The 20,111-nt window shown below is 48.9% G+C and overlaps 2 protein-coding genes across 4 annotated transcripts in view; one reads left to right on the top strand and one right to left on the bottom strand.

Moving 5' to 3' along the window:
* Positions 1–15,226, bottom strand: part of LOC136580000 (uncharacterized) — a 32,886-nt gene extending 17,660 nt beyond the window's left edge. For 2 of the 3 annotated variants that reach the window (XM_066580142.1, XM_066580143.1), the window contains exons 1-5: positions 15,175–15,226; positions 11,231–11,455; positions 4,332–4,512; positions 1,955–2,186; positions 664–758 (exon numbers count right to left, since the gene is read on the bottom strand). In XM_066580142.1, the coding sequence (XP_066436239.1) occupies positions 664–758; positions 1,955–2,186; positions 4,332–4,512; positions 11,231–11,448 (726 nt within the window). In that variant the 5' untranslated portion in view covers positions 11,449–11,455; positions 15,175–15,226. Of the gene's footprint in view, positions 1–663; positions 759–1,954; positions 2,187–4,331; positions 4,513–11,096; positions 11,131–11,230; positions 11,456–15,174 lie in introns of all 3 variants that reach the window. The other variant, XM_066580144.1, reaches the window with a different exon arrangement.
* Positions 15,227–16,549: 1,323 nt separating this feature from the next.
* Positions 16,550–20,111, top strand: part of PAXX (PAXX non-homologous end joining factor) — a 12,656-nt gene continuing 9,094 nt past the window's right edge. Inside the window, exons 1-3 of the mRNA XM_066580140.1 lie at positions 16,550–16,708; positions 19,576–19,636; positions 19,801–19,847. Of these exons, the coding sequence (XP_066436237.1) occupies positions 16,614–16,708; positions 19,576–19,636; positions 19,801–19,847 (203 nt within the window). The 5' untranslated portion in view covers positions 16,550–16,613. The remainder of the gene's footprint in view (positions 16,709–19,575; positions 19,637–19,800; positions 19,848–20,111) is intronic.

Raw genomic sequence — 20,111 nt, 5'->3', positions numbered from 1 at the left:
CAGTTCTCAGCGGGACACCAGCTGAAAGCTCTGAGAACAATGCAGCTGTTTGCATATAGAAAACCGCTGCTTTGTTCTAGTAGTGATTGCGGTGGTATCCCGCTCCGCCTGCTAATTAGCTATTTAGAGTTATGAAAAGATGATCTTTCAGTGCAAATGGGCCTTCACCGGTAGGAACAGAAGATAATCTACTCCTGAAAGGGCAAATAGCACCGAGACCCCTAGTGATATCAACAGACTGATCAGTGAGCCAGGACACAGCGTACTGACACTTGGGGGGGACGGGATAATGACACGCCGACACTTGGGGGGACGGGATAATGACACGCCGACACTTGGGGGGGACGGGATAATGACACACCGACACTTGGGGGGGACGGGATAATGACACGCCGACACTTGGGGGGGACGGGATAATGACATGCCGACACTTGGGGGGGACGGGATAATGACACGCCAACACTTGGGGGGCACGGGATAATGACACGCCGATACTTGGGGGACGGGATAATGACACGCTGACACTTGGGGGACGGGATAATGACACGCCGACACTTGGGGACGGGATAATGACACCCTGACACTTGGGGGTCGGGATAATGTCACGCTGATACTTGGGGGCCAATCTATGACCACATTAGTAAATGTGTGCCTAGCACTCACCATGTTGTTGGCCTCCTCCAGGACCAGCACCCGCCTCCTCCCCGTCTCCGTGTCGCACAGACGCCCGAGAGTAAAAGCTGCATTCAGACCGCAGCCTAGGAGAGAGGAGACATCACTTTGGAAGCCATGACTACAGATAGACGAGGACTTCTGCCCTCCATAATGTGGCAGATGCTAAAACCTGTAGATGACAGCGAGTGTCATCCAATCTTACAATGCAGAAACACAGCATCCGGGCGCAAGCCTGGCCGTTGCGGGTGAGACCATGGGGCTCTCATGATGGTTGTCACGGGTGGCTCTGTGATCTCTCCCCAACAATGGTGTTATGTGGCCCAGCTCAGCTGCTCGCAATGCAAAATGCACAGACAGATGTAAACAATGGTGATTAGTCTTAATGGTGTCACGTGACGCCAGTACCTCTGTTCAAGCAAACGGTTCCCCGTTGTTAAATAGAAGAGTCCACAGACGAAGAGATAATTTTCAAACCGGAGGTACACGGTTTTCTTTACTCACATAGTCCAACTTTGATTTTCCAAGTATAAAGCAAGATGAAAGTCTCAGGCACAACACTTCTGGCAGGCTTCCTTCTGATTCAACTCCGTTACACACGTTCTTCTAGGAGACACTTTTCTTCCCGTAATCTGGGTGTCCTCAGTCTACGTTATCTGATAGACGATCCCGGGGGTACACTCCTCACACAACTCTTGCCTTTTCTTGCTTGCTAGTAACTCTTGCCGACTTGTCATAATAGGAACCATTAATCTGAGCTTCAGTCCCCAGAGGGGAAATATCCTACGGCAAATGGGAGGCCCATGGCTTTGCGCACGCAGAAGCAAGAGCGAGCTTCAGCCTCCCGCTGACACGTCCTCCTCCACCAACTACATCTCTGCACACTCCTCACTTCTCTACACTCCAACTCCCAACTTCTTCAAAACTCCCACAATGTCACACACAACAAGTTAGGTAGGACAGATTTTGCCACGACAAAGCTTGTTAGCACTTACATAGATCAACACAATTACACACAAGACAGTTTACACAACGCGGACATACATCTACTCTAAAAACAGCCAAACTCTGGGCCACTACCGAAACAAGACCGGCACCCCTAGAAAGCCATTCCGGACCCTGGACATCACTAGTAGCAAGTAGCAGTGATTAGTCTGTAAGTGGAGGCCCTGGCAGTATGGGCACATTGGGGCATCTGATGGGCAACACAATGCAGGGTCTATACAATAAGGTGGGACAAGGGCTAAAATAGGACGGACCCTTCTGTAATCCCCCCGCTCACCTGCCTCATCCACATGGAGGGAGGAGATGATCTTCTGTAGTATCAGGTCAGATTTTGGATGCTCCAGCAGCCGTTCGCAGCCCTCCTGGCACATGGAGATGCGGGCGAGCACCAGGGCACAGTTACTGGCGGTCCAGTCATTTGGAGAATCCAATAATTTGGTGATGTTCTCAATGATGAAGTCCGAATCCGGAGAACAGAGGAGCCAACGTCGCCCATGACCGTTCTCTGCCTGCGGGAAGAGAAGTCAGGAGCTCAAAGGTCCAATCACAACATCCATACAGGATCTACCCGATCCATTCACAGAGTGAATCTATTAATGCATGACAGATCCAGATAGTTAACAATGAGTGCAGCTCTGGAGGATAATACAGGATGTAACTCAGGAGCAGTACAGGATAAGTAATGTATGTACACAGTGACTCCACCAGCAGAATAGTGAGTGCAGCTCTGGAGGATAATACAGGATGTAACTCAGGAGCAGTACAGGATAAGTAATGTATGTACACAGTGACTCCAACAGCAGAATAGTGAGTGCAGCTCTAGAGTATAATACAGGATGTAACTCAGGAGCAGTACAGGATAAGTAATGTATGTACACAGTGACTGCCAGCAGAATAGTGAGCGCAGCTCTGGGGTATAATACAGGATGTAACACAGCATCAGTACAGGATAAGTAATGTATGTACACAGTGACTCCACCAGCAGAATAGTGAGCGCAGCTCTGGAGTATAATACAGGATGTAACTCAGGAGCAGTACAGGATAAGTAATGTATGTACACAGTGACTCCAACAGCAGAATAGTGAGTGCAGCTCTGGGGTATAATACAGGATGTAACACAGCATCAGTACAGGACAAGTAATGTATGTACACAGTGACTCCGCCAGCAGAATAGTGAGTGCAGCTCTGGAGTATAATACAGGATGTAACTCAGCATCAGCACAGGACAAGTAATGTATGTACACAGTGACTCCAGCTGCAGTATAGTGAGTGCCGCTCTGGAGTATAATACAGGATATAACTCAGCATCAGTACAGGATAAGTAATGTATGTACACAGTGACTCCCCCAGCAGAATAGTGAGTGCAGCTCTGGGGTATAATACAGGATGTAACTCAGGGTCAGTACAGGATAAGTAATGTATGTACACAGTGACTCCATCAGCAGAATAGTGAGTGCAGCTCTGGGGTATAATACAGGATGTAACTCAGGGTCAGTACAGGATAAGTAATGTATGTACACAGTGACTCCACCAGCAGAATAATGATTGCAGCTCTGGGGTATAATACAAGGCGTAACTCAGGATCAGTACAGGATAACAAATGTATGTACACAGTGACGCAACCAGCAGAATAGTGAGTGCAGCTCTGGAGGATAAAACAGGATGTAACTCAGGATAAGTAATGTATGCACACAGTGACTCCACCAGCAGAATAGTGAGTGCAGCTCTGGAGTATAATACAGGATGTAACTCAGGAGCAGTACTGGATAAGTAATGTATGTACACAGTGACTCCCCCAGCAGAATAGCGAGTGTAGCTCTGGGGTATAATATAGGATGTAACTCAGGGTCAGTACAGGATAAGTAATGTATGTACACAGTGACTCCATCAGCAGAATAGTGAGTGCAGCTCTGGGGTATAATACAGGATGTAACTCAGGGTCAGTACAGGATAAGTAATGTATGTACACAGTGACTCCACCAGCAGAATAATGATTGCAGCTCTGGGGTATAATACAAGGCGTAACTCAGGATCAGTACAGGATAACAAATGTATGTACACAGTGACGCAACCAGCAGAATAGTGAGTGCAGCTCTGGAGGATAAAACAGGATGTAACTCAGGATAAGTAATGTATGCACACAGTGACTCCACCAGCAGAATAGTGAGTGCAGCTCTGGAGTATAATACAGGATGTAACTCAGGAGCAGTACTGGATAAGTAATGTATGTACACAGTGACTCCACCAGCAGAACAGTGAGTACAGCTCTGGAGTATAATACAGGATGTAACTCAGCGTCAGTACAGGATAAGTAATGTATGTACACAGTGACTCCAGCAGCAGAATAGTGAGTGCAGCTCTGGAGTATAATACAGGATGTAACTCAGGGTCAGTACAGGATAAGTAATGTATGGACACAGTGACTCCACCAGCAGAATAGTGAGTACAGCTCTGGAGTATAACACAGGATGTAACTCTGGTAGGAGTGGTTTGGAAAACCTAGCAGAGTAACTGTGAGAACCTCATTTGGATCATTTATACTGGTTGGGTGGTAACCCTGGACCCAAGTGAAGGCTACATATCCAAAGGTCAGACTTTATGGGTGCAGATGTGACAGAGTTCATGTATTCTAAGCAGAGCAGCTGATCTCTCACCAGTGTTCCCAGAGCCCCGGCAGCATTCATTACACATTCTGCATCGTCCCATAGCAGCATCGCTCCCAGTCCCCCCAGAAGGTCCCAGTCTGTTGCGGTTTTTGCGAGGTTCACTAACATGTCTGCGACTCCTGCGTCTTCCGCCACTGTACCGAGAATGTAGGCAACATTACTGCAGAGCCTGCAACGACAGAAAGCAGAATATTACCGCCATCGGAATCTGCAATACCCAACTCAGGAGGATTCAGGCTCCCAAAAAGGAACACCATATAGTGCCATTTAACAGTGTCGTATGGGATTGTTCCCAGCAAGAGAAACCACGTAATCTTGTAGATATGATGACTTTTAATGGCGAACAAAAATACATGATGTAATAATAGCGAGCTGCTGAACCAACGCAGGGTTCTTAAGCTCGCTGTAACATCATGTATTTTTGTTAGCCATTAAAAGGTATCATATCTACAAGATTACGTCGTTTCTCTTGCTGGGAACAATCACAGTTTGCTCTACTGGCGACACCGGACCAGATCTTTGTTTTCACAGTGTCGTATATAATGGTGCCTTACAACAGTGTCGTATATAATGGTGCCATACAACAGTGTCGTATATAATGGTGCTATACAACAGTGTCGTATATAATGGTGCCATACAACAGTGTCGTATATAATGGTGCCTTACAACAGTGTCGTATATAATGGTGCCATACAACAGTGTCGCATATAATGGTGCCATACAACAGTGTCGCATATAATGGTGCCATACAACAGTGTCGCATATAATGGTGCCATACAACAGTGTCGCATATAATGGTGCCATACAACAGTGTCGCATATAATGGTGCCATACAACAGTGTCGCATATAATGGTGCCATACAACAGTGTCGCATATAATGGTGCCATACAACAGTGTCGCATATAATGGTGCCATACAACAGTGTCGTATATAATGGTGCCATACAACAGTGTCGTATATAATGGTGCCTTACAACAGTGTCGTATATAATGGTGCCATACAACAGTGTCGTATATAATGGTGCCATACAACAGTGTCGTATATAATGGTGCCATACAACAGTGTCGTATATAATGGTGCCATACAACAGTGTCGTATATAATGGTGCCTTACAGCAGTGTCGTATATAATGGTGCCATACAACAGTGTCGTATATAATGGTGCCATACAACAGTGTCGTATATAATGGTGCCATACAACAGTGTCGTATATAACGGTGCCATACAACAGTGTCGTATATAACGGTGCCATACAACAGTGTCGTATATAACGGTGCCATACAACAGTGTCGTATATAACGGTGCCATACAACAGTGTCGTATATAATGGTGCCATACAACAGTGTCGTATATAACGGTGCCATACAACAGTGTCGTATATAACGGTGCCATACAACAGTGTCGTATATAACGGTGCCATACAACAGTGTCGTATATAACGGTGCCATACAACAGTGTCGTATATAATGGTGCCATACAACAGTGTCGTATATAATGGTGCCATACAACAGTGTCATATATAATGGTGCCATACAACAGTGTCGTATATAACGGTGCCATACAACAGTGTCGTATATAACGGTGCCATACAACAGTGTCGTATATAATGGTGCCATACAACAGTGTCGTATATAACGGTGCCATACAACAGTGTCGTATATAACGGTGCCATACAACAGTGTCGTATATAACGGTGCCATACAACAGTGTCGTATATAACGGTGCCATACAACAGTGTCGTATATAATGGTGCCATACAACAGTGTCGTATATAATGGTGCCATACAACAGTGTCGTATATAATGGTGCCATACAACAGTGTCGTATATGATAGTGGTATATATAATAGTGTTCGTATAATATAGTTGCTTCTGTGATGCCTTGTAAGTGGTCAGGATGGGGTTGGTGCTATAATGCAGTCTTGGGGTCCCTGCATCCCCCCTCACATAGCCTCCTGTCCCGTTGCCAGGGTGCCGCTGCTCTTGCTGGGGCACACGGGCAGGTAGGTGGCATCCTGGCCTCTCCTCATCTCCGTCCTGGCGGCTAGCGTAGAGTCTCCTGGTAAACAACACGCCGAGCTCAGCAGTCACCGGGGTAACGCTGCTGTAAGCAAACGGAGACTTGTGGAGCCAGGAATGGCGCGGTGCCAGCAGATCTGAGCAGCACGTGGATTACAGCCGCGCCGAACATGTAAACAAGCGGATAAGCAGCAGAGCGCCCCACTAATCCCCGACGGGCTGCACTGTAGAATGTAACGAGGGTCCGTGTGACACAAAGTAACACTGACTGTAACGAGGCCGAAGCAAACCGCTGGGCCAAGTGTTCGCGACACCCTCCTAACAGTCACCGACCGACGCAAAACGCATTCTGTAACCACAAAACCACTTTGTATTTAACGCCCTTAATTAGGCTTTTTTAACCCCTCAGTGACCAGCCTGTTTTTTGCCTTAATGACCAGCGATCTTCATCATCACATTGCAAGAGCCGTAAATCAGCGACAGCCATACGAGCGCTTTTTGCGGGAGGAGTTGTATATTTTACTGGCCGCATTCCGGGGTCCGTATTATGTGCTGTAGGACTTATTACAATTTTCTTTTTTGTGTGTGTGTGTGGGGCGGGGGGTGATATGGAAAAAACGTCCAGAAATTCCGCCATTGTTTTGGGGATTTTGTTTTTACGGCGTTCACCAATCGGTAAAAAATAGCCTGATGACTTTCTAACCTGATCGGCGCGATTCCTGCGGCGCGTATAGAGAGGCTTTTATTTTACTACTTTTTCACAATAAAATCATGTAAAACAACCGCCTGCATCGCCGCATTCTAAGACCCCGAACTCTTCTGTTCTCCCGGCAGCGGAGCTCCGTGCGGCTTGTTATTTGCGGGATGAGTTGTAGTTTTTATCGGTACCAGTTTGGGGGCCACGTGACTGCTGGATTAGTTTTTATTAGGATTTTTGATAGGAGAACAAAAAAAATACCAATCGTGGCATTAGTTTTTAAAATTATTTTTATGGTGTGCACCCTGCGAGATAAATAATAAACAATGAGTTTCTTAAAAAAGAAAGTTAAACTTTTTGGAATTTTTTTAATGCAATTTTTTTATTCCTTGAAGAGGACCTAAAGATGGAATTGTTCAATCGCTACAATAGTACACTGCAATACTTGTGTAATGCATCCTTCTAAGCCTACCTCAGCAGCCTATTAGACTTGTACCTTGTGTACGGTGGGATGCCAATGGGTGACAGGAGAAGCCCCCTTCCCTAGTCAACATGTAGCACTGGCTATTGATGGTGGCATGTAAAGGGTTAAACTGACAGGATCTGAGAAATATGAGCAGGAGCCTGGTCGTCAGCAGTCAGCCGAGCCACCGATTTAGGCTGGTTTCACAACTGCGCGAATACGAACCCCATTCTTTTGAATGGGGTCAAAGACACGAGCGTTTTTTTCCCCGCATTGCATCGTATCACGATGCAATAAAGAAGATGGAGGCATGTCCTATCTTTGGGTCTGCCCTCACATCGCGTATGGTTTTCAATAGGGCCGTGCTAGATGCACACGGGTGCGATGCTTCCTATTGAAAACAATGGGAAATACTCCACGATCCCCGAAGTAATGAGAGGGTAGTTTTTATACAAAGCGACTCGCATCCGCGGGGGCGTATTGCATGTTGGCGAGCGCGATGTCAGACCGAGTTTCACGGCCAGATATCGCACTCTCCCGTGTGAAATTAGCCTCAAAGGTTCTGTTTGGAGCCTCTTGTACAAAAGACAGACGGCAAAGCGCTATTTCATCCAGGAAAATGCTGGTTGGACGAGCAGAAGCCGGACGTACGCCATTGTACAGTCAATGGTGTCCATTTGGTGGCGTTCGTGCCCGTCATCCCGGATCCGGCATTTTCATTGTTCGGCTTTGAGGTTAAAGCCAAACAACGGGAAGTAGACGGGATCTGCGGGCGCCACTGTGAATGGGGCATTATTGTTGTCAGTGGAGAACGGATGAAGATGGGAAGCCTTCACCGTGTATCTGTTAGCGGTTGTCTAACGAGCGGCTTTGTTTCTGCACGCGCTCAGACGGAAACGACAAAACACAATAACGTACACTAAAGAATCCATTAAACGGACGCCAAACTGATACAAATGGAGGCTCACGTTCCCCTGTGCTTGTTTGGCGTACGACTGATGAGTCTGACGCGGATCTTACGTGAATTTCACCCCCTCGTTTGAAGAGGAGAAATCAGCACTAAAAATCTGTCGTAGATGGAAAATGTTCACCTCGTGCGCTGAAGTTTGTCGCTGTAGACCAACTCTGCTACCGGTTGGACTGCCCAGTGGCAGCCATAACTGAGGTCTGCTGAAGACGGCTGACAACAGAGACAAAAGAATGAACTGTTAATTCTTGGCATTTGATATAAGTATGTGAACCCTTCTTCCTAATACTTTCTATGTTTAAGCCACCATGACGCTGAGGTTAGGGGCGGTGGGCGAACACGATCTGTTGACGTTGGCCGCACGTGTTTGCTTTACCGCGATTGTTACTTCACCCACACTTTATTTTGGGCTCGGTTGCCGAGGATCTGTCATGCTTCTGAAGGTTTGTGTTTACCCTGCGGATGTATTATGTTCGCCTCTCTATTATGCTGTGATCCCCAACGAAAGGTCCCGGGCCGTACCAGAGCCGCGCTCCACCTTGAGTACACTTCATTGGCAGCTTGTTTGGTGTGTGTACCCGCAGCACAATCTGTGTTAATGCCACTGATGGCCTTTCTATGACTTGTCTAAGTGTACACGATCGGAAGGACGTCACGTTACTCTAACCCTAATGTTAATGTTTTCACAAAGCGTGCAATACAAAAATGTAAGTGCTGATAGACAGCTTATTGGCATTGAGTGAGTTCTTGGTTATATGGATGACTTAAGGTGCCGATAGGGCGTAAACCTTCACCCGAATGTTCGTTTCCCCTCGGAACATTTGAATGCGCAAAAGATCAGCCAACAAAGTAAACCGTTGATTGTGTAGAAGGGATACCAATCGCCGTTTATAAAAACGCTCGTAACCAGATGTACGTCTCTGCGTGTGAACAAGAAGCTGTACAGCCAACCAGATCAGACCAGCCAGCAGATCAACGGATGAATGAGAGTTTTTTCATTCATCGCCTGATCTTTTGCACAAACAGGCCGATCGTTGGGGAACAAACATTGTGGCGTATGTCTACCCGATAATTGCACCATTAGTCACCATGTAGCACCTATATGTTCACAGTATGGAATCTTTGTGTATTAAGTGTAAGGAGGGGGGGTGTAACCTCTCCTGCAACGGAAATGTGCAAATTCCCCTAAAGGAACCCACTGGGGGCCAACGACACTGGGGACATTTTTACAAGGGTCAGTGCCATTTTGGAGGCTGCAGCTACCGGGGAAGATATCAAGACTTCACGGGAAGAAATGGGGCCAGAAAGTCTGGTTGCTAGCGGAAGGATAAGTGTGGCAGCAGACAATCTCCACACTTCTCAAATGGGTCCTGCAGAAGGAATAGCAATTGATTAAGAAAGGCCCAATAGGTACATCAGGGACAGAAGGAGCGACTGAGTCTGCAGCACGACACCTGAAGAGCGCCACGGCGTTGACATTGATAAAGTTCTATCCGTATTCTGGTTATGGTTCAGTCCCTGATCTTGGTAGTTATGACACCCCGGTTTTACATCAGATGTTGGTGGCCCGACCAGATCTTCAGATTACCCATCATGATTTACAAGGGAAGAGAAACGATATACTTCCCCTGGGTAGCGGGCCTAAGAGGTCATTGGGCTACAGTAATTCAGTGGCTAGAGGAACCAGGAGGCCAGCATCCTATCATGGAGGACTGGGTAGACCTTGGTCCCTCGGACCCTTCTAAACATCTTCCTACTGAGAGAACAGCGTCATAACCCCCAGAAGTGAAATTGCATTTGAGACCCCAGGAAAGCTGAGGGGGCTGGAGCTCCATTGCAAGGGGGACAAGCAGTAAATGTCCGGTTCTGACTGGTGGTTGTGGTGAGAGGTGGTCAGGGCAGACCAAAGGACTAAATACTGCATTTCTGAGCTGATGCTTCTTGATACCACTTTCCCATTATGTTGATGACCTGTTTATTAATACTGGGCATGTTTATTGCTTAGTGTGTTTGTCACCATGTCGAGGACAACCATTCTTAAAGAGGGGGGAAACGTAATGGGGGTGAGGTAACCTCCCTTGCATTGTAAATCTGCAAATTCCCCTATAGGAACAGTCTGTTTATTGTGCCCTTAAAGCTGGGGACAGTCTGGGATGTCGCGTGCCTCGGCTCTGGTTAGGTGGTTCTAGGAGGGACCTACAGTTTGCAGATGGTGTATACGAAGCAGTAGAGAGCGTGAGGAATATCTCTATGGCAGAGATATTCAGAATCTTTAATCGGAAGCTGATTATAGAGCCCCAGATCTTGAACTTCCCCAACGGGATAACTAGGCACTGCTTTACCATCCCATGGACAAAGGAACTATAGCAAAACTGTCATTGAGAGGGTACTGGAGCGATATATCTAGAGTCAATATGTGTGACATCTACGACCTGCCTCATTCTACTAAAGAGTTGCAGGAACTACGCCTCTGCTGTGCCCTGGGCCCACTGCAGGATGACGCAATGACTATGATACGGCCTGCTGATCCAGGATACAGATGGTACCTTCTAATGGAGTTTAGGGGAAACCTTCCCCCTGAGGAGATGTTGGTCTTCGTTATGCTCACCTTAGTGGAGGCCTCTGGGGGTCATCCAACGACCCTGTGGATATTTTTACATAAGCACCATATGACAGTATTATTAGCGCACGTTATGATGACATCATTACTCTCCACCCATCTATGACCTAGATAGAACTTACCGAATATTAGTGGTGTGCAGGAACTTGCACAGGGCTGCCAAGTACCGATCACACCGTGGATCCTTGACCAGAGCTTCCACCAACTCCTCACATTGACTCTGTATTTCACTCATCAACAGGGTAACGCATTCCTGCACCTCTTCCGGCAATGGCGAGAGGAGGCGGGGCAATAGGCTGTCCATGACAGACGGTGTAATTGTTAGCTCTTCTGTCACCATGAGGAGCCTGTCAGAACAAACACAGCATACAGTTCCAGACGGTCACGGGTAACGTCACCCGGGGTACAAGCCTACAACCTGTGCAGCCATGTTAGGCTAGAGCTACGGGGCGACATGAAGAGCGCAAGGTCACACTGCGGCATTGCATTTAATGATGGCCTACGTGGCCGTGTCATGCAACCTCTCATGACTGCGACAGGAATGTTGTATTTTTGGTCATAGGTTGCAAGTCGTATGTGACGTTTTCACCGCACATCAATGTAAATTGCGTGCAAAATCTCAGAAAAGTCTCGTAACAAAATAATTCCTGCGATGCGCTTCATGAGAATGTTCTAGAGCTCCGATTTACCTGCTACAGAAACAGGCAGATCGCAGACAGGTTGCGGGCGAGAAGCATTGCAGTCTATGATAGGAAAATTGCAAGCGACGCGCAACCAAAATTCATACGGTTAGCGTGATGGCGCCATAGCTTAATCAGGTTATGCAAGGCCTTGCGAGGGTTAATGGGTGATGTAGGTGTGTTCTATACAGGAGGGTTTATATAAAGTGTTAATGCGATGCATAATGTGACGCAGGAAATGTGATGGCGCAGCAAGGCACGAGATTAGGATGATGCAGCAGGCAAGAAGTAACGCAGGAGATACCGCTAGTACGATGGTGATGGGACGACCTCTGGATATTTTAAGTGATGTCTATGAAGTAAGGACGCTGCTCCAACGAGGTATTCGAGGTCGGGGCCTACGGCCATGGTGTAGATTGTGCACATTATGCTGCATTAAGGAGAAGTGACAAAAGGTGCGGACAGTTATGTGAAGAAGTGATGAAGATGTTCTGAGCCTTGCTGCTGCCAGGAGGAGCTAAAGCAGTGATGTAGATGTATCTGGATGGTATTAGGGTTACTGTCGCTTTAAGAGTTTAAAATACCAGTTTGTTACGCAACGTTAAAAATACCCGAAGCCTCCCATGGAGCGAGACGTGTAGACGTGTTCATCTGCTTAATGTTATGTTAGCGTATCGAGTACAAATAATTGTTCGTCCCCAATACAGTCTGAAGCAGCTTGTATAAAGGCTGAGTAAACGAGCGCCAATCGTTGTGATCAGTGATCATCCAACGCCCGCAACATCTGCTAGTGTGAAGGATTCCTGAAGGAACGCAGCAATAAAGAACTAGTCCCCACTGAGGTTTCCCCAGGACCGCTTGTAGTCCATACTGCAGTACCCCCAGGACCGCTTGTAGTCCACACTGCGGTACCCCCAGGACCGCTTGTAGTCCACACTGAGGTTCCCCCAGGACCGCTTGTAGTCCACACTGAGGTTCCCCCAGGACCGCTTGTAGTCCACACTGAGGTTCCCCTAGGACCGCTTGTAGTCCACACTGAGGTTCCCCCAGGACCGCTTGTAGTCCACACTGCAGGTACCCCCAGGACCGCTTGTAGTCCACACTGCAGGTACCCCCAGGACCGCTTGTAGTCCACACTGCAGGTACCCCCAGGACCGCTTGTAGTCCACACTGCAGGTACCCCCAGGACCGCTTGTAGTCCACACTGCAGGTACCCCCAGGACCGCTTGTAGTCCACACTGCAGGTACCCCCAGGACCGCTTGTAGTCCACACTGCAGGTACCCCCAGGACCGATTGTAGTGCACACTGCCGTACCCCCAGTACCGATTGTAGTCCCCACTGCGGTACCCCCAGGATCGGTTGTAGCCCCACTGCGGTACCCCCAGGACCGGTTGTAGTCCCCACTGCGGTACCCCCATGACAGATTGTAGTCCCCACTGCGGTACCCCCAGGACAGGTTGTAGTCCCCACTGTAGTACCCCCAGGAGTGGTTGTAGTCCCCACTGTAGTACCCCCAGAACAGGATGCAGTCCCCACTGCGGCACCCCTAGAACGGGTTGTAGTCCCCACTGTAGTACCCCCAGGAGTGGTTGTAATCCCCACTGTAGTACCCCCAGAACAGGTTGCAGTCCCTACTGCGGTACCCCCAGGAGTGGTTGCAGTCCCCACTGCGGTACCCCTACTGTTATGATTATATCGCATGTGCCTTAAAACTCTATGGGAAATCTCTTTAGGGAGGCTTCACACAACACAGCTATCATTTGAATAGTCACTCAAACCAGTTGCCACAACCCGCTGTTAGTGCACGACTGACTGACTCTTTGGCTGTTTTTATATGGGCCACTTGTTATCCACGTGTTTATTTTTGTGATCGCTGAAATGCCATTCTCCCTGCACAGTTACCGGCTGGTCGTTGAGAGACAATTGCCGGTTTACAGCAATCGATGATTAATCAGCGACTATTTTTAGGTTCGCTGAAACGAAGCGACTAGTGAGGGAATGTGTACTCATCACCGTTGGTGGCCGTGTATCCACAGAACATGTTACATGCAAGTGATTATTCGGATTGTAGCTATTCCGTGTAAAGCCGCCCTTGGGGTACGTTTACAGAATGTCCGCATCCAAAACAAAACCGGCCCGGTTGGTAGTCATTTTGTTATCCCCTGACCGCAGCACCCGTTTACTCCCCCATAGACATTAAAGGGTGATTATGATCCGTGAATACCGACCAAAGTAGGACCAGCTGCGGTTTTTACACACACCATAGGTCTGCATAACAAACGCACATGTGAATTGGCGCAGGCATCGCGGTATCGCTCGGAGAAAACTGCATCGCATCTTTTGTCAATAGGAAAATTTTAAAAACTGCATCACATTCGCATGAAAGTTGCATCGACATGAACATGCGAGCGCCGCAACGCAACTACAGGGAAAAGAAGATGTGAAGCAAGAAAAAGGTCGCTGAGAAATAGAACACGCTGCGATTATTCCGGGTCGCTGCAATAGAAACATCTGACGTGTAAACGGACCCATTTACAACAGCGGGTTCTATTTCTGTGTCTTGCAATGCATAAAACGCGCCCGTGGATATAAGCGATTATTTTATGGGTCCGCGTGCATTCGAATCGCTGCGCCTGCCGTTTTCACGCATGTGACAATTGTGTTGCAAAATGCATCACAATCGCAGGCAGAAATGTCAGGTTCCCGCATGCGGCACGAGCCTCGGGCTGGGATCACACGGGCGGGTGCACCAGCGGTACGAGGAACGCGCACCAATATCGCACTTACACTCCGGCCACTTCTGTGGCGACTGATGCATTTTACGACACGTGAGACTCATGAAAACCGCGGGTTGTTTCAACAGGAAACAGAAAAATTGCACGAAAATCGCACCGTGTGATACGGGTTTGTTGCTGCCATAAGAAATAATGTGCGATTCTGTGTCCAAAATGCCCCAAAACAGGACATCAATCTCAAAAATCATCAGTCTGAGAGACAAACCGCTCGTGTGAATAAATATAATCACATTGGTAGCAGCGTGTTCTTTTCTGCCCAGATCGCAGTCAGTCCGATATCCCGTGTGAATACGCCCCAAGGACTGAGGGGTGTCCTGATGGTTCTTCTGGTTTGGGGACTACTCTGTTGCAGCTCTGTGCTGGATTAGGGGGATACCCCTGGGTTTGGAGTATGAGGGTATGTTCGCACCACGTTTGCGCTTCCTTCCATCGCGGTATCCTTACTGGCACAAAATACCACAAATGATACCTGCAGAGGGTCTCCATACTGACATTGTTCTTGGGACGTCCCCCACGGCGGGAGCTCCAAGGTGGTGTGAACAGGTGCCTGCGGTGGGGAGGAGGTGGTGCGAGACCCCCAGACTCCTTACCTGCCAGCCGGTGAGACGTCTTCTGGCTCCGCCGCAGTTTCTCACTCTGTTTGCTTTTCCTACAAGGATAAATGAGTTTTCTTTGAGTCTCTCCAATCAGCTGTGAGGCCCGTCCTCCAGGAGGCTGGTGCGGCCACCGCTATACACACCCCAAACAGTGGAGCTGCCCTCCTGGTGCTACATGTGATGCCCACTGCAGCCACCCTGATATACACACCTCAAATAGTGGAGCTGCCCTCCTGGTGCTACATGTGATGCCCACTGCAGCCACCCTGATATACACACCCCAAATAGTGGAGCTGCCCTCCTGGTGCTACATGTGATGCCCACTGCAGCCACCCTGATATACACATCCCAAATAGTGGAGCTGCCCTCCTGGTGCTACATGTGATGCCCACTGCAGCCACCCTGATATACACACCCCAAATAGTGGAGCTGCCCTCCTGGTGCTACATGTGATGCCCACTGCAGCCACCCTGATATACACCCCCCAAATAGTGGAGCTGCCCCCCTGGTGCTACATGTGATGCCCACCACAGCCACCCTGATATACACCCCCCAAATAGTGGAGCTGCCCCCCTGGTGCTACATGTGATGCCCACCACAGCCACCCTGATATACACACCCCAAATAGTGGAACTGCCCTCCTGGTGCTACATGTGATGCCCCAGCAGCCACCCCAAATAGTGGAACTGCCCTCCTGGTGCTACAGTGATGCCCCAGCAGCCACCCCAAATAGTGGAGCTGCCCTCCTGGTGCTACATGTGATGCCCACCGCAGCCACCCCGCTATAAAGAGAAGTTTTTGAGTTTGTTAAAACTTCTATTAGGTCTTTTGTATCTGGCAAATTCGGGCGACAGTCATCATGGCCTCCGTTACACGCCTGCAGGGGAGGCCACCCAACTTTCCCAGGCGCCTGAATGGCCAATATAAGGGAGAGCGGAGGGCTTCGCTGCAAAGCTACACAGCTAAGACATATGCTGTAATGGGGGCTGTATGGGTTGTCACCCAGCTTTCCCAGTACATCAAATCCCTCCTGATCCATCATTGACAACCCCAACAATGACAATCCCAGCGGTGACACCCCAACAATGACAATCCCAGCGGTGACACCCCAACAATGGAAATCCCAGCGGTGACACCCCAGCAGTGACCTGGTCGCCAGCGGTCCGGCTGCTGGAATAATGGAGGCTGGGCTATTGTTACGATGACTCGGGTTTAGTGGATGTCTGCAGGCGGCCGGGGTCGCTGCCAATGATGGAGGTCAGCCGGCACAAATAGCCCCCCCAGGCCACAACTTTGCAGCCCTCCCATTTGTAAGAGGATCCCTGTGTGCTAAGGGTTAATCCCCGCCGTCTCCTCCCCGTGGACACGGCTGATCACTCCCATCATGGCTTGGATCCTCCTGCAGCAGGAACTGAGCCTGTAGTGCCCTCACCATGGAGGCTGCGCCCTGGTCTACCCTCTGCACCCTCAGCCATGCCAACCAGCGCTACCTGTGCCTCAGCAAGGTCCAGCCTGGCACCAGGATACAGTGAGTATTGGTAGGGAGGGGGTATATAGACGATTAACCCTTGCTGGATGGAGCTGCACAAAGAGCACATCCAAGGGAGAGGAGTGGGATCCCGGCACCTATACGGCCATGTACACGGGGTGTCCCTAAAGTTACCATTTACAGGGCGGCCGTCACGTGACACCCACATAATACCTATAGGGGGTTAAAGGGGCGGCGCAGCGTGGGCAACCCCCTGCCATGTGTTCTGCTGAGGCGTATGGATATCAGACCTGTTGTATGATGCGGGCCCCCCTGTAATAACAGATGTTCTCTGGGACCCCCGGAGGTCAGCTGACAGCTAGGGGTTCCTGTCTGGGGGGGCGCCTTCACATTTGGGATATCGCAATCACAAGAGTGAAGGCAAGTTAGAGGGTACTCAAAAGTGGAGCATTCCTCTAAAGGGGTTGTGAACTAGTGATGGCCATCCATAGTAGACGGTGGGGGGTCTGCCGGCCTGCGTGGTTCAGGTAGCTCAAGATTGGGGGGGAAGGCAAATCACCCCGCCAAGAAAACGTCACAATGTGGGGTCACCCTAGGAGTTAGTCATAACTTGGTGCTGCACCAGGGGGCTTTACCCACCCATCCACAAGATAGCGGATACCTTACCTGCCGTCCTGGACACCCGCTGATCAGCTGTTCTCTGGGACCCTGTTCTCATGCCCTGAGCTGATTGCTACAGGAAGCAGACAGCGCCGTTCCCACTGCAGTGGCCAGACGTGGTATGACATGCCACTCACTTCAATAGGAACCTTGCCTGTAGTGCCACACCTGGCCACGCATGGAAGCTTTCTGTAGAAATCGGCTCAGTCCTTGAGCACAACAGCCAATTGGCAGGGGATCTGGGATGGGCTCCCACCAATCTGTTATGGATGACTTATCCTGAAGGCCATCAATAGTTTACGAGCGGACAACCCCATTTAGTAACAGATAACCTGATAACGTTCTTATCTCATTACTGCGGCACCGGGTTTAGAGAGGTTTTATTTATTACTACTTTTGCACAATAAAGCACGTTTTTAAATGAACCCCATTGACTCGCCGCACCCTAAGGCCCGGCACAGTAATCCTCCGGCAGCGGGGCTCGTGTTTGCAGGTGGAGTCGTAGTTTTTATTGGTACCGCTCTGAGGTACACTGGACTGCTGGATCGCTTCTTATTGTGTTTTTGGGCGGCAAACAAAAGAAAATAGTAATTCTGGCGTCAGCTTTTAAAATTATGGCGTTGGCCGTGCGAGACAGATAACGAAACATTCCCATTGTCTGGGCGTTACACACGCGGTACGCCAATGATGCATTCGATTTTAAAATTAGTTTTGTGGGTAAAAATATATATATCTTTTTAAACTGGATTCTACAAACGGGTCTGAGTCCGCGGGGTTTTACCGCAAATTCAGGCAGCATTGTCGAACCCATAATACCACATTTGACAGCGCTTTCTAACACACACTGTCATTGTGATGGGTGACGAGGCGCGGTGAAAAGCGCTGAAACGCACGAAAATAGAGCGGACCCCTCTACTAACCCCGAATTACATAAAAAGGGCGCATCTAACTTCTAGACTTGGACACTCCTTTACTTTAACCCCTTTGTGACTGCAATGCGCCTTTTTACTGACCGCACTTATGTGCTTTACACCTGCACTTCTACATCTTTTTACGGGGGTGGCTCGACAGACTACTGACAGCGGGGCTCCTGCTCTAACAGCCACTAGCAGAGAAATCTCAGATCTTGGCAGTTTAACCCCTCACATGCCACATGTAAGCAGATGACAGGGGGAGGGGGCGCTCTCACCCATCGTCACCTCGCAGTGCGATCATAAGTTACTAATAGGTTCCCATGGTAGCCGGACAAAGTCCTCCATGTAAGGCCGCCTGCAGACGGCCGGGTCAGATCCCGCTGTGAGAATTCTCGCAGCGGGACCCGACCCGAGCCCTTGCAGGGACCAGCGCAGCACTTACCTGCTCCCGCGGCTCCGGCTCTGTGATGTGCCGGCTCCCGCCCAGCCTGCACATGCGCAGAGCGGAGCCAGCGGCCGGGGAGTGACATTTAGAGCCCCGCACAGAAATAGAGCATGCTGTGATTTGTTTTTCGCGCAGACAAATCGCGTCCGTCTGCCTAGGATTGCTCTTTCTAACGCAATCCTATGGCAGCTTCAAGGGGCGGGAATTCTGCGGGAGATCCCGCTGCGGAATTTCCCCCGGTGTGCAGGAGGCCTAAGTCAGCTTATTAGATGCCGCCTCCCACAGAGTCTAATAGGCTGCTGTCACAGGCTTAGTAGAACGCACTACATAAGTAATGCAGTGTAATATCCGAGTGATCGAACAATCACATCGTCAAGTCCTCTTCAGGGACTAAAAAATTGTTAAAAAAGTTAAATAAAATTAAATTTCACAAGAAAAAAAGAAACAGTTTACAAAAAATATATTTTTCCCACAAAAACACTTTTTAAATGCATAAAATACCCCCCAAAGCAGCAGATAATGGGTGTCAGCGGGTTCATGACGACCCCGATAATGAGAATATTTTGTTATTTGTCGTATAGTCAACGCCGTAAAAATAACTTCAAAAACTAACGCCAGAATTATTGTTTTTCTTTTGTTCGCCTCCCAAAAAGCATAATAAAAAGTAATCTAAAGGTCGCCTGTATCTCAGAGTGGTACCGATACAAACTACAAGTCCTCCCGCAAACAACAAGCCCCCACAGAGCTTCGCTGTATGCCCACGTGTAGTTGGGGGCGCCAGCAGACTGTACCCTCCATGTAAGGGCAGTCCTGACTGATCCGGAGTTGTACTATGTGGTAACTGTTCGTTAACCCCGTATACACGGTGTCTTTTTGTCATTGTTTAGTGTGACTAACGGCAATGAAGTGTGGCGGACGGACCCCATAGAGGAGGCCCTGGAGGACTGGGTAAGCTGACGGTACAGTATGATGTATTTTGGCCTGCACTATGATTCTCAGTGGGCTGGCTGACATCCTGTCATTTGACATGGGTGACATCACTATCCCAGCAGTGACATCATCATGCACTAATTTAATTTTCCAGGACGTTTCTTCATATTTTTGTATTTTAGGATGCGATTCGTAATGTGACCTCGCAGGACCTCGTGGACAGGTTGCGGTAAGTTTTCATTGCTCATAGTTAACTTTAGGACTTGTATAATGAGTAAAGTATCAGATAAGACAATGTGGCGCATCGATAAACTGGGCGCTCAGATCTCCCCGCAGGACAGAACCCTGGTGACGGCACTGCTGGCTGGCACAGTTTGGGTGTTCAGTGGCAGCACTATAGTAGTGGCACTGCGGGAAGCTCCTGGGCTCTGGTACAAGAACTACCCCAGTGCCATTAATAATACTGGTGGTGTGCGTACCCGGGCACTGCCCC

This window comes from Eleutherodactylus coqui, chromosome 10 (genome assembly GCF_035609145.1).
Source record: "Eleutherodactylus coqui strain aEleCoq1 chromosome 10, aEleCoq1.hap1, whole genome shotgun sequence".
NCBI lineage: Eukaryota > Metazoa > Chordata > Amphibia > Anura > Eleutherodactylidae > Eleutherodactylus > Eleutherodactylus coqui.
This window is presented reverse-complemented; position numbering and strand designations above follow the sequence as displayed.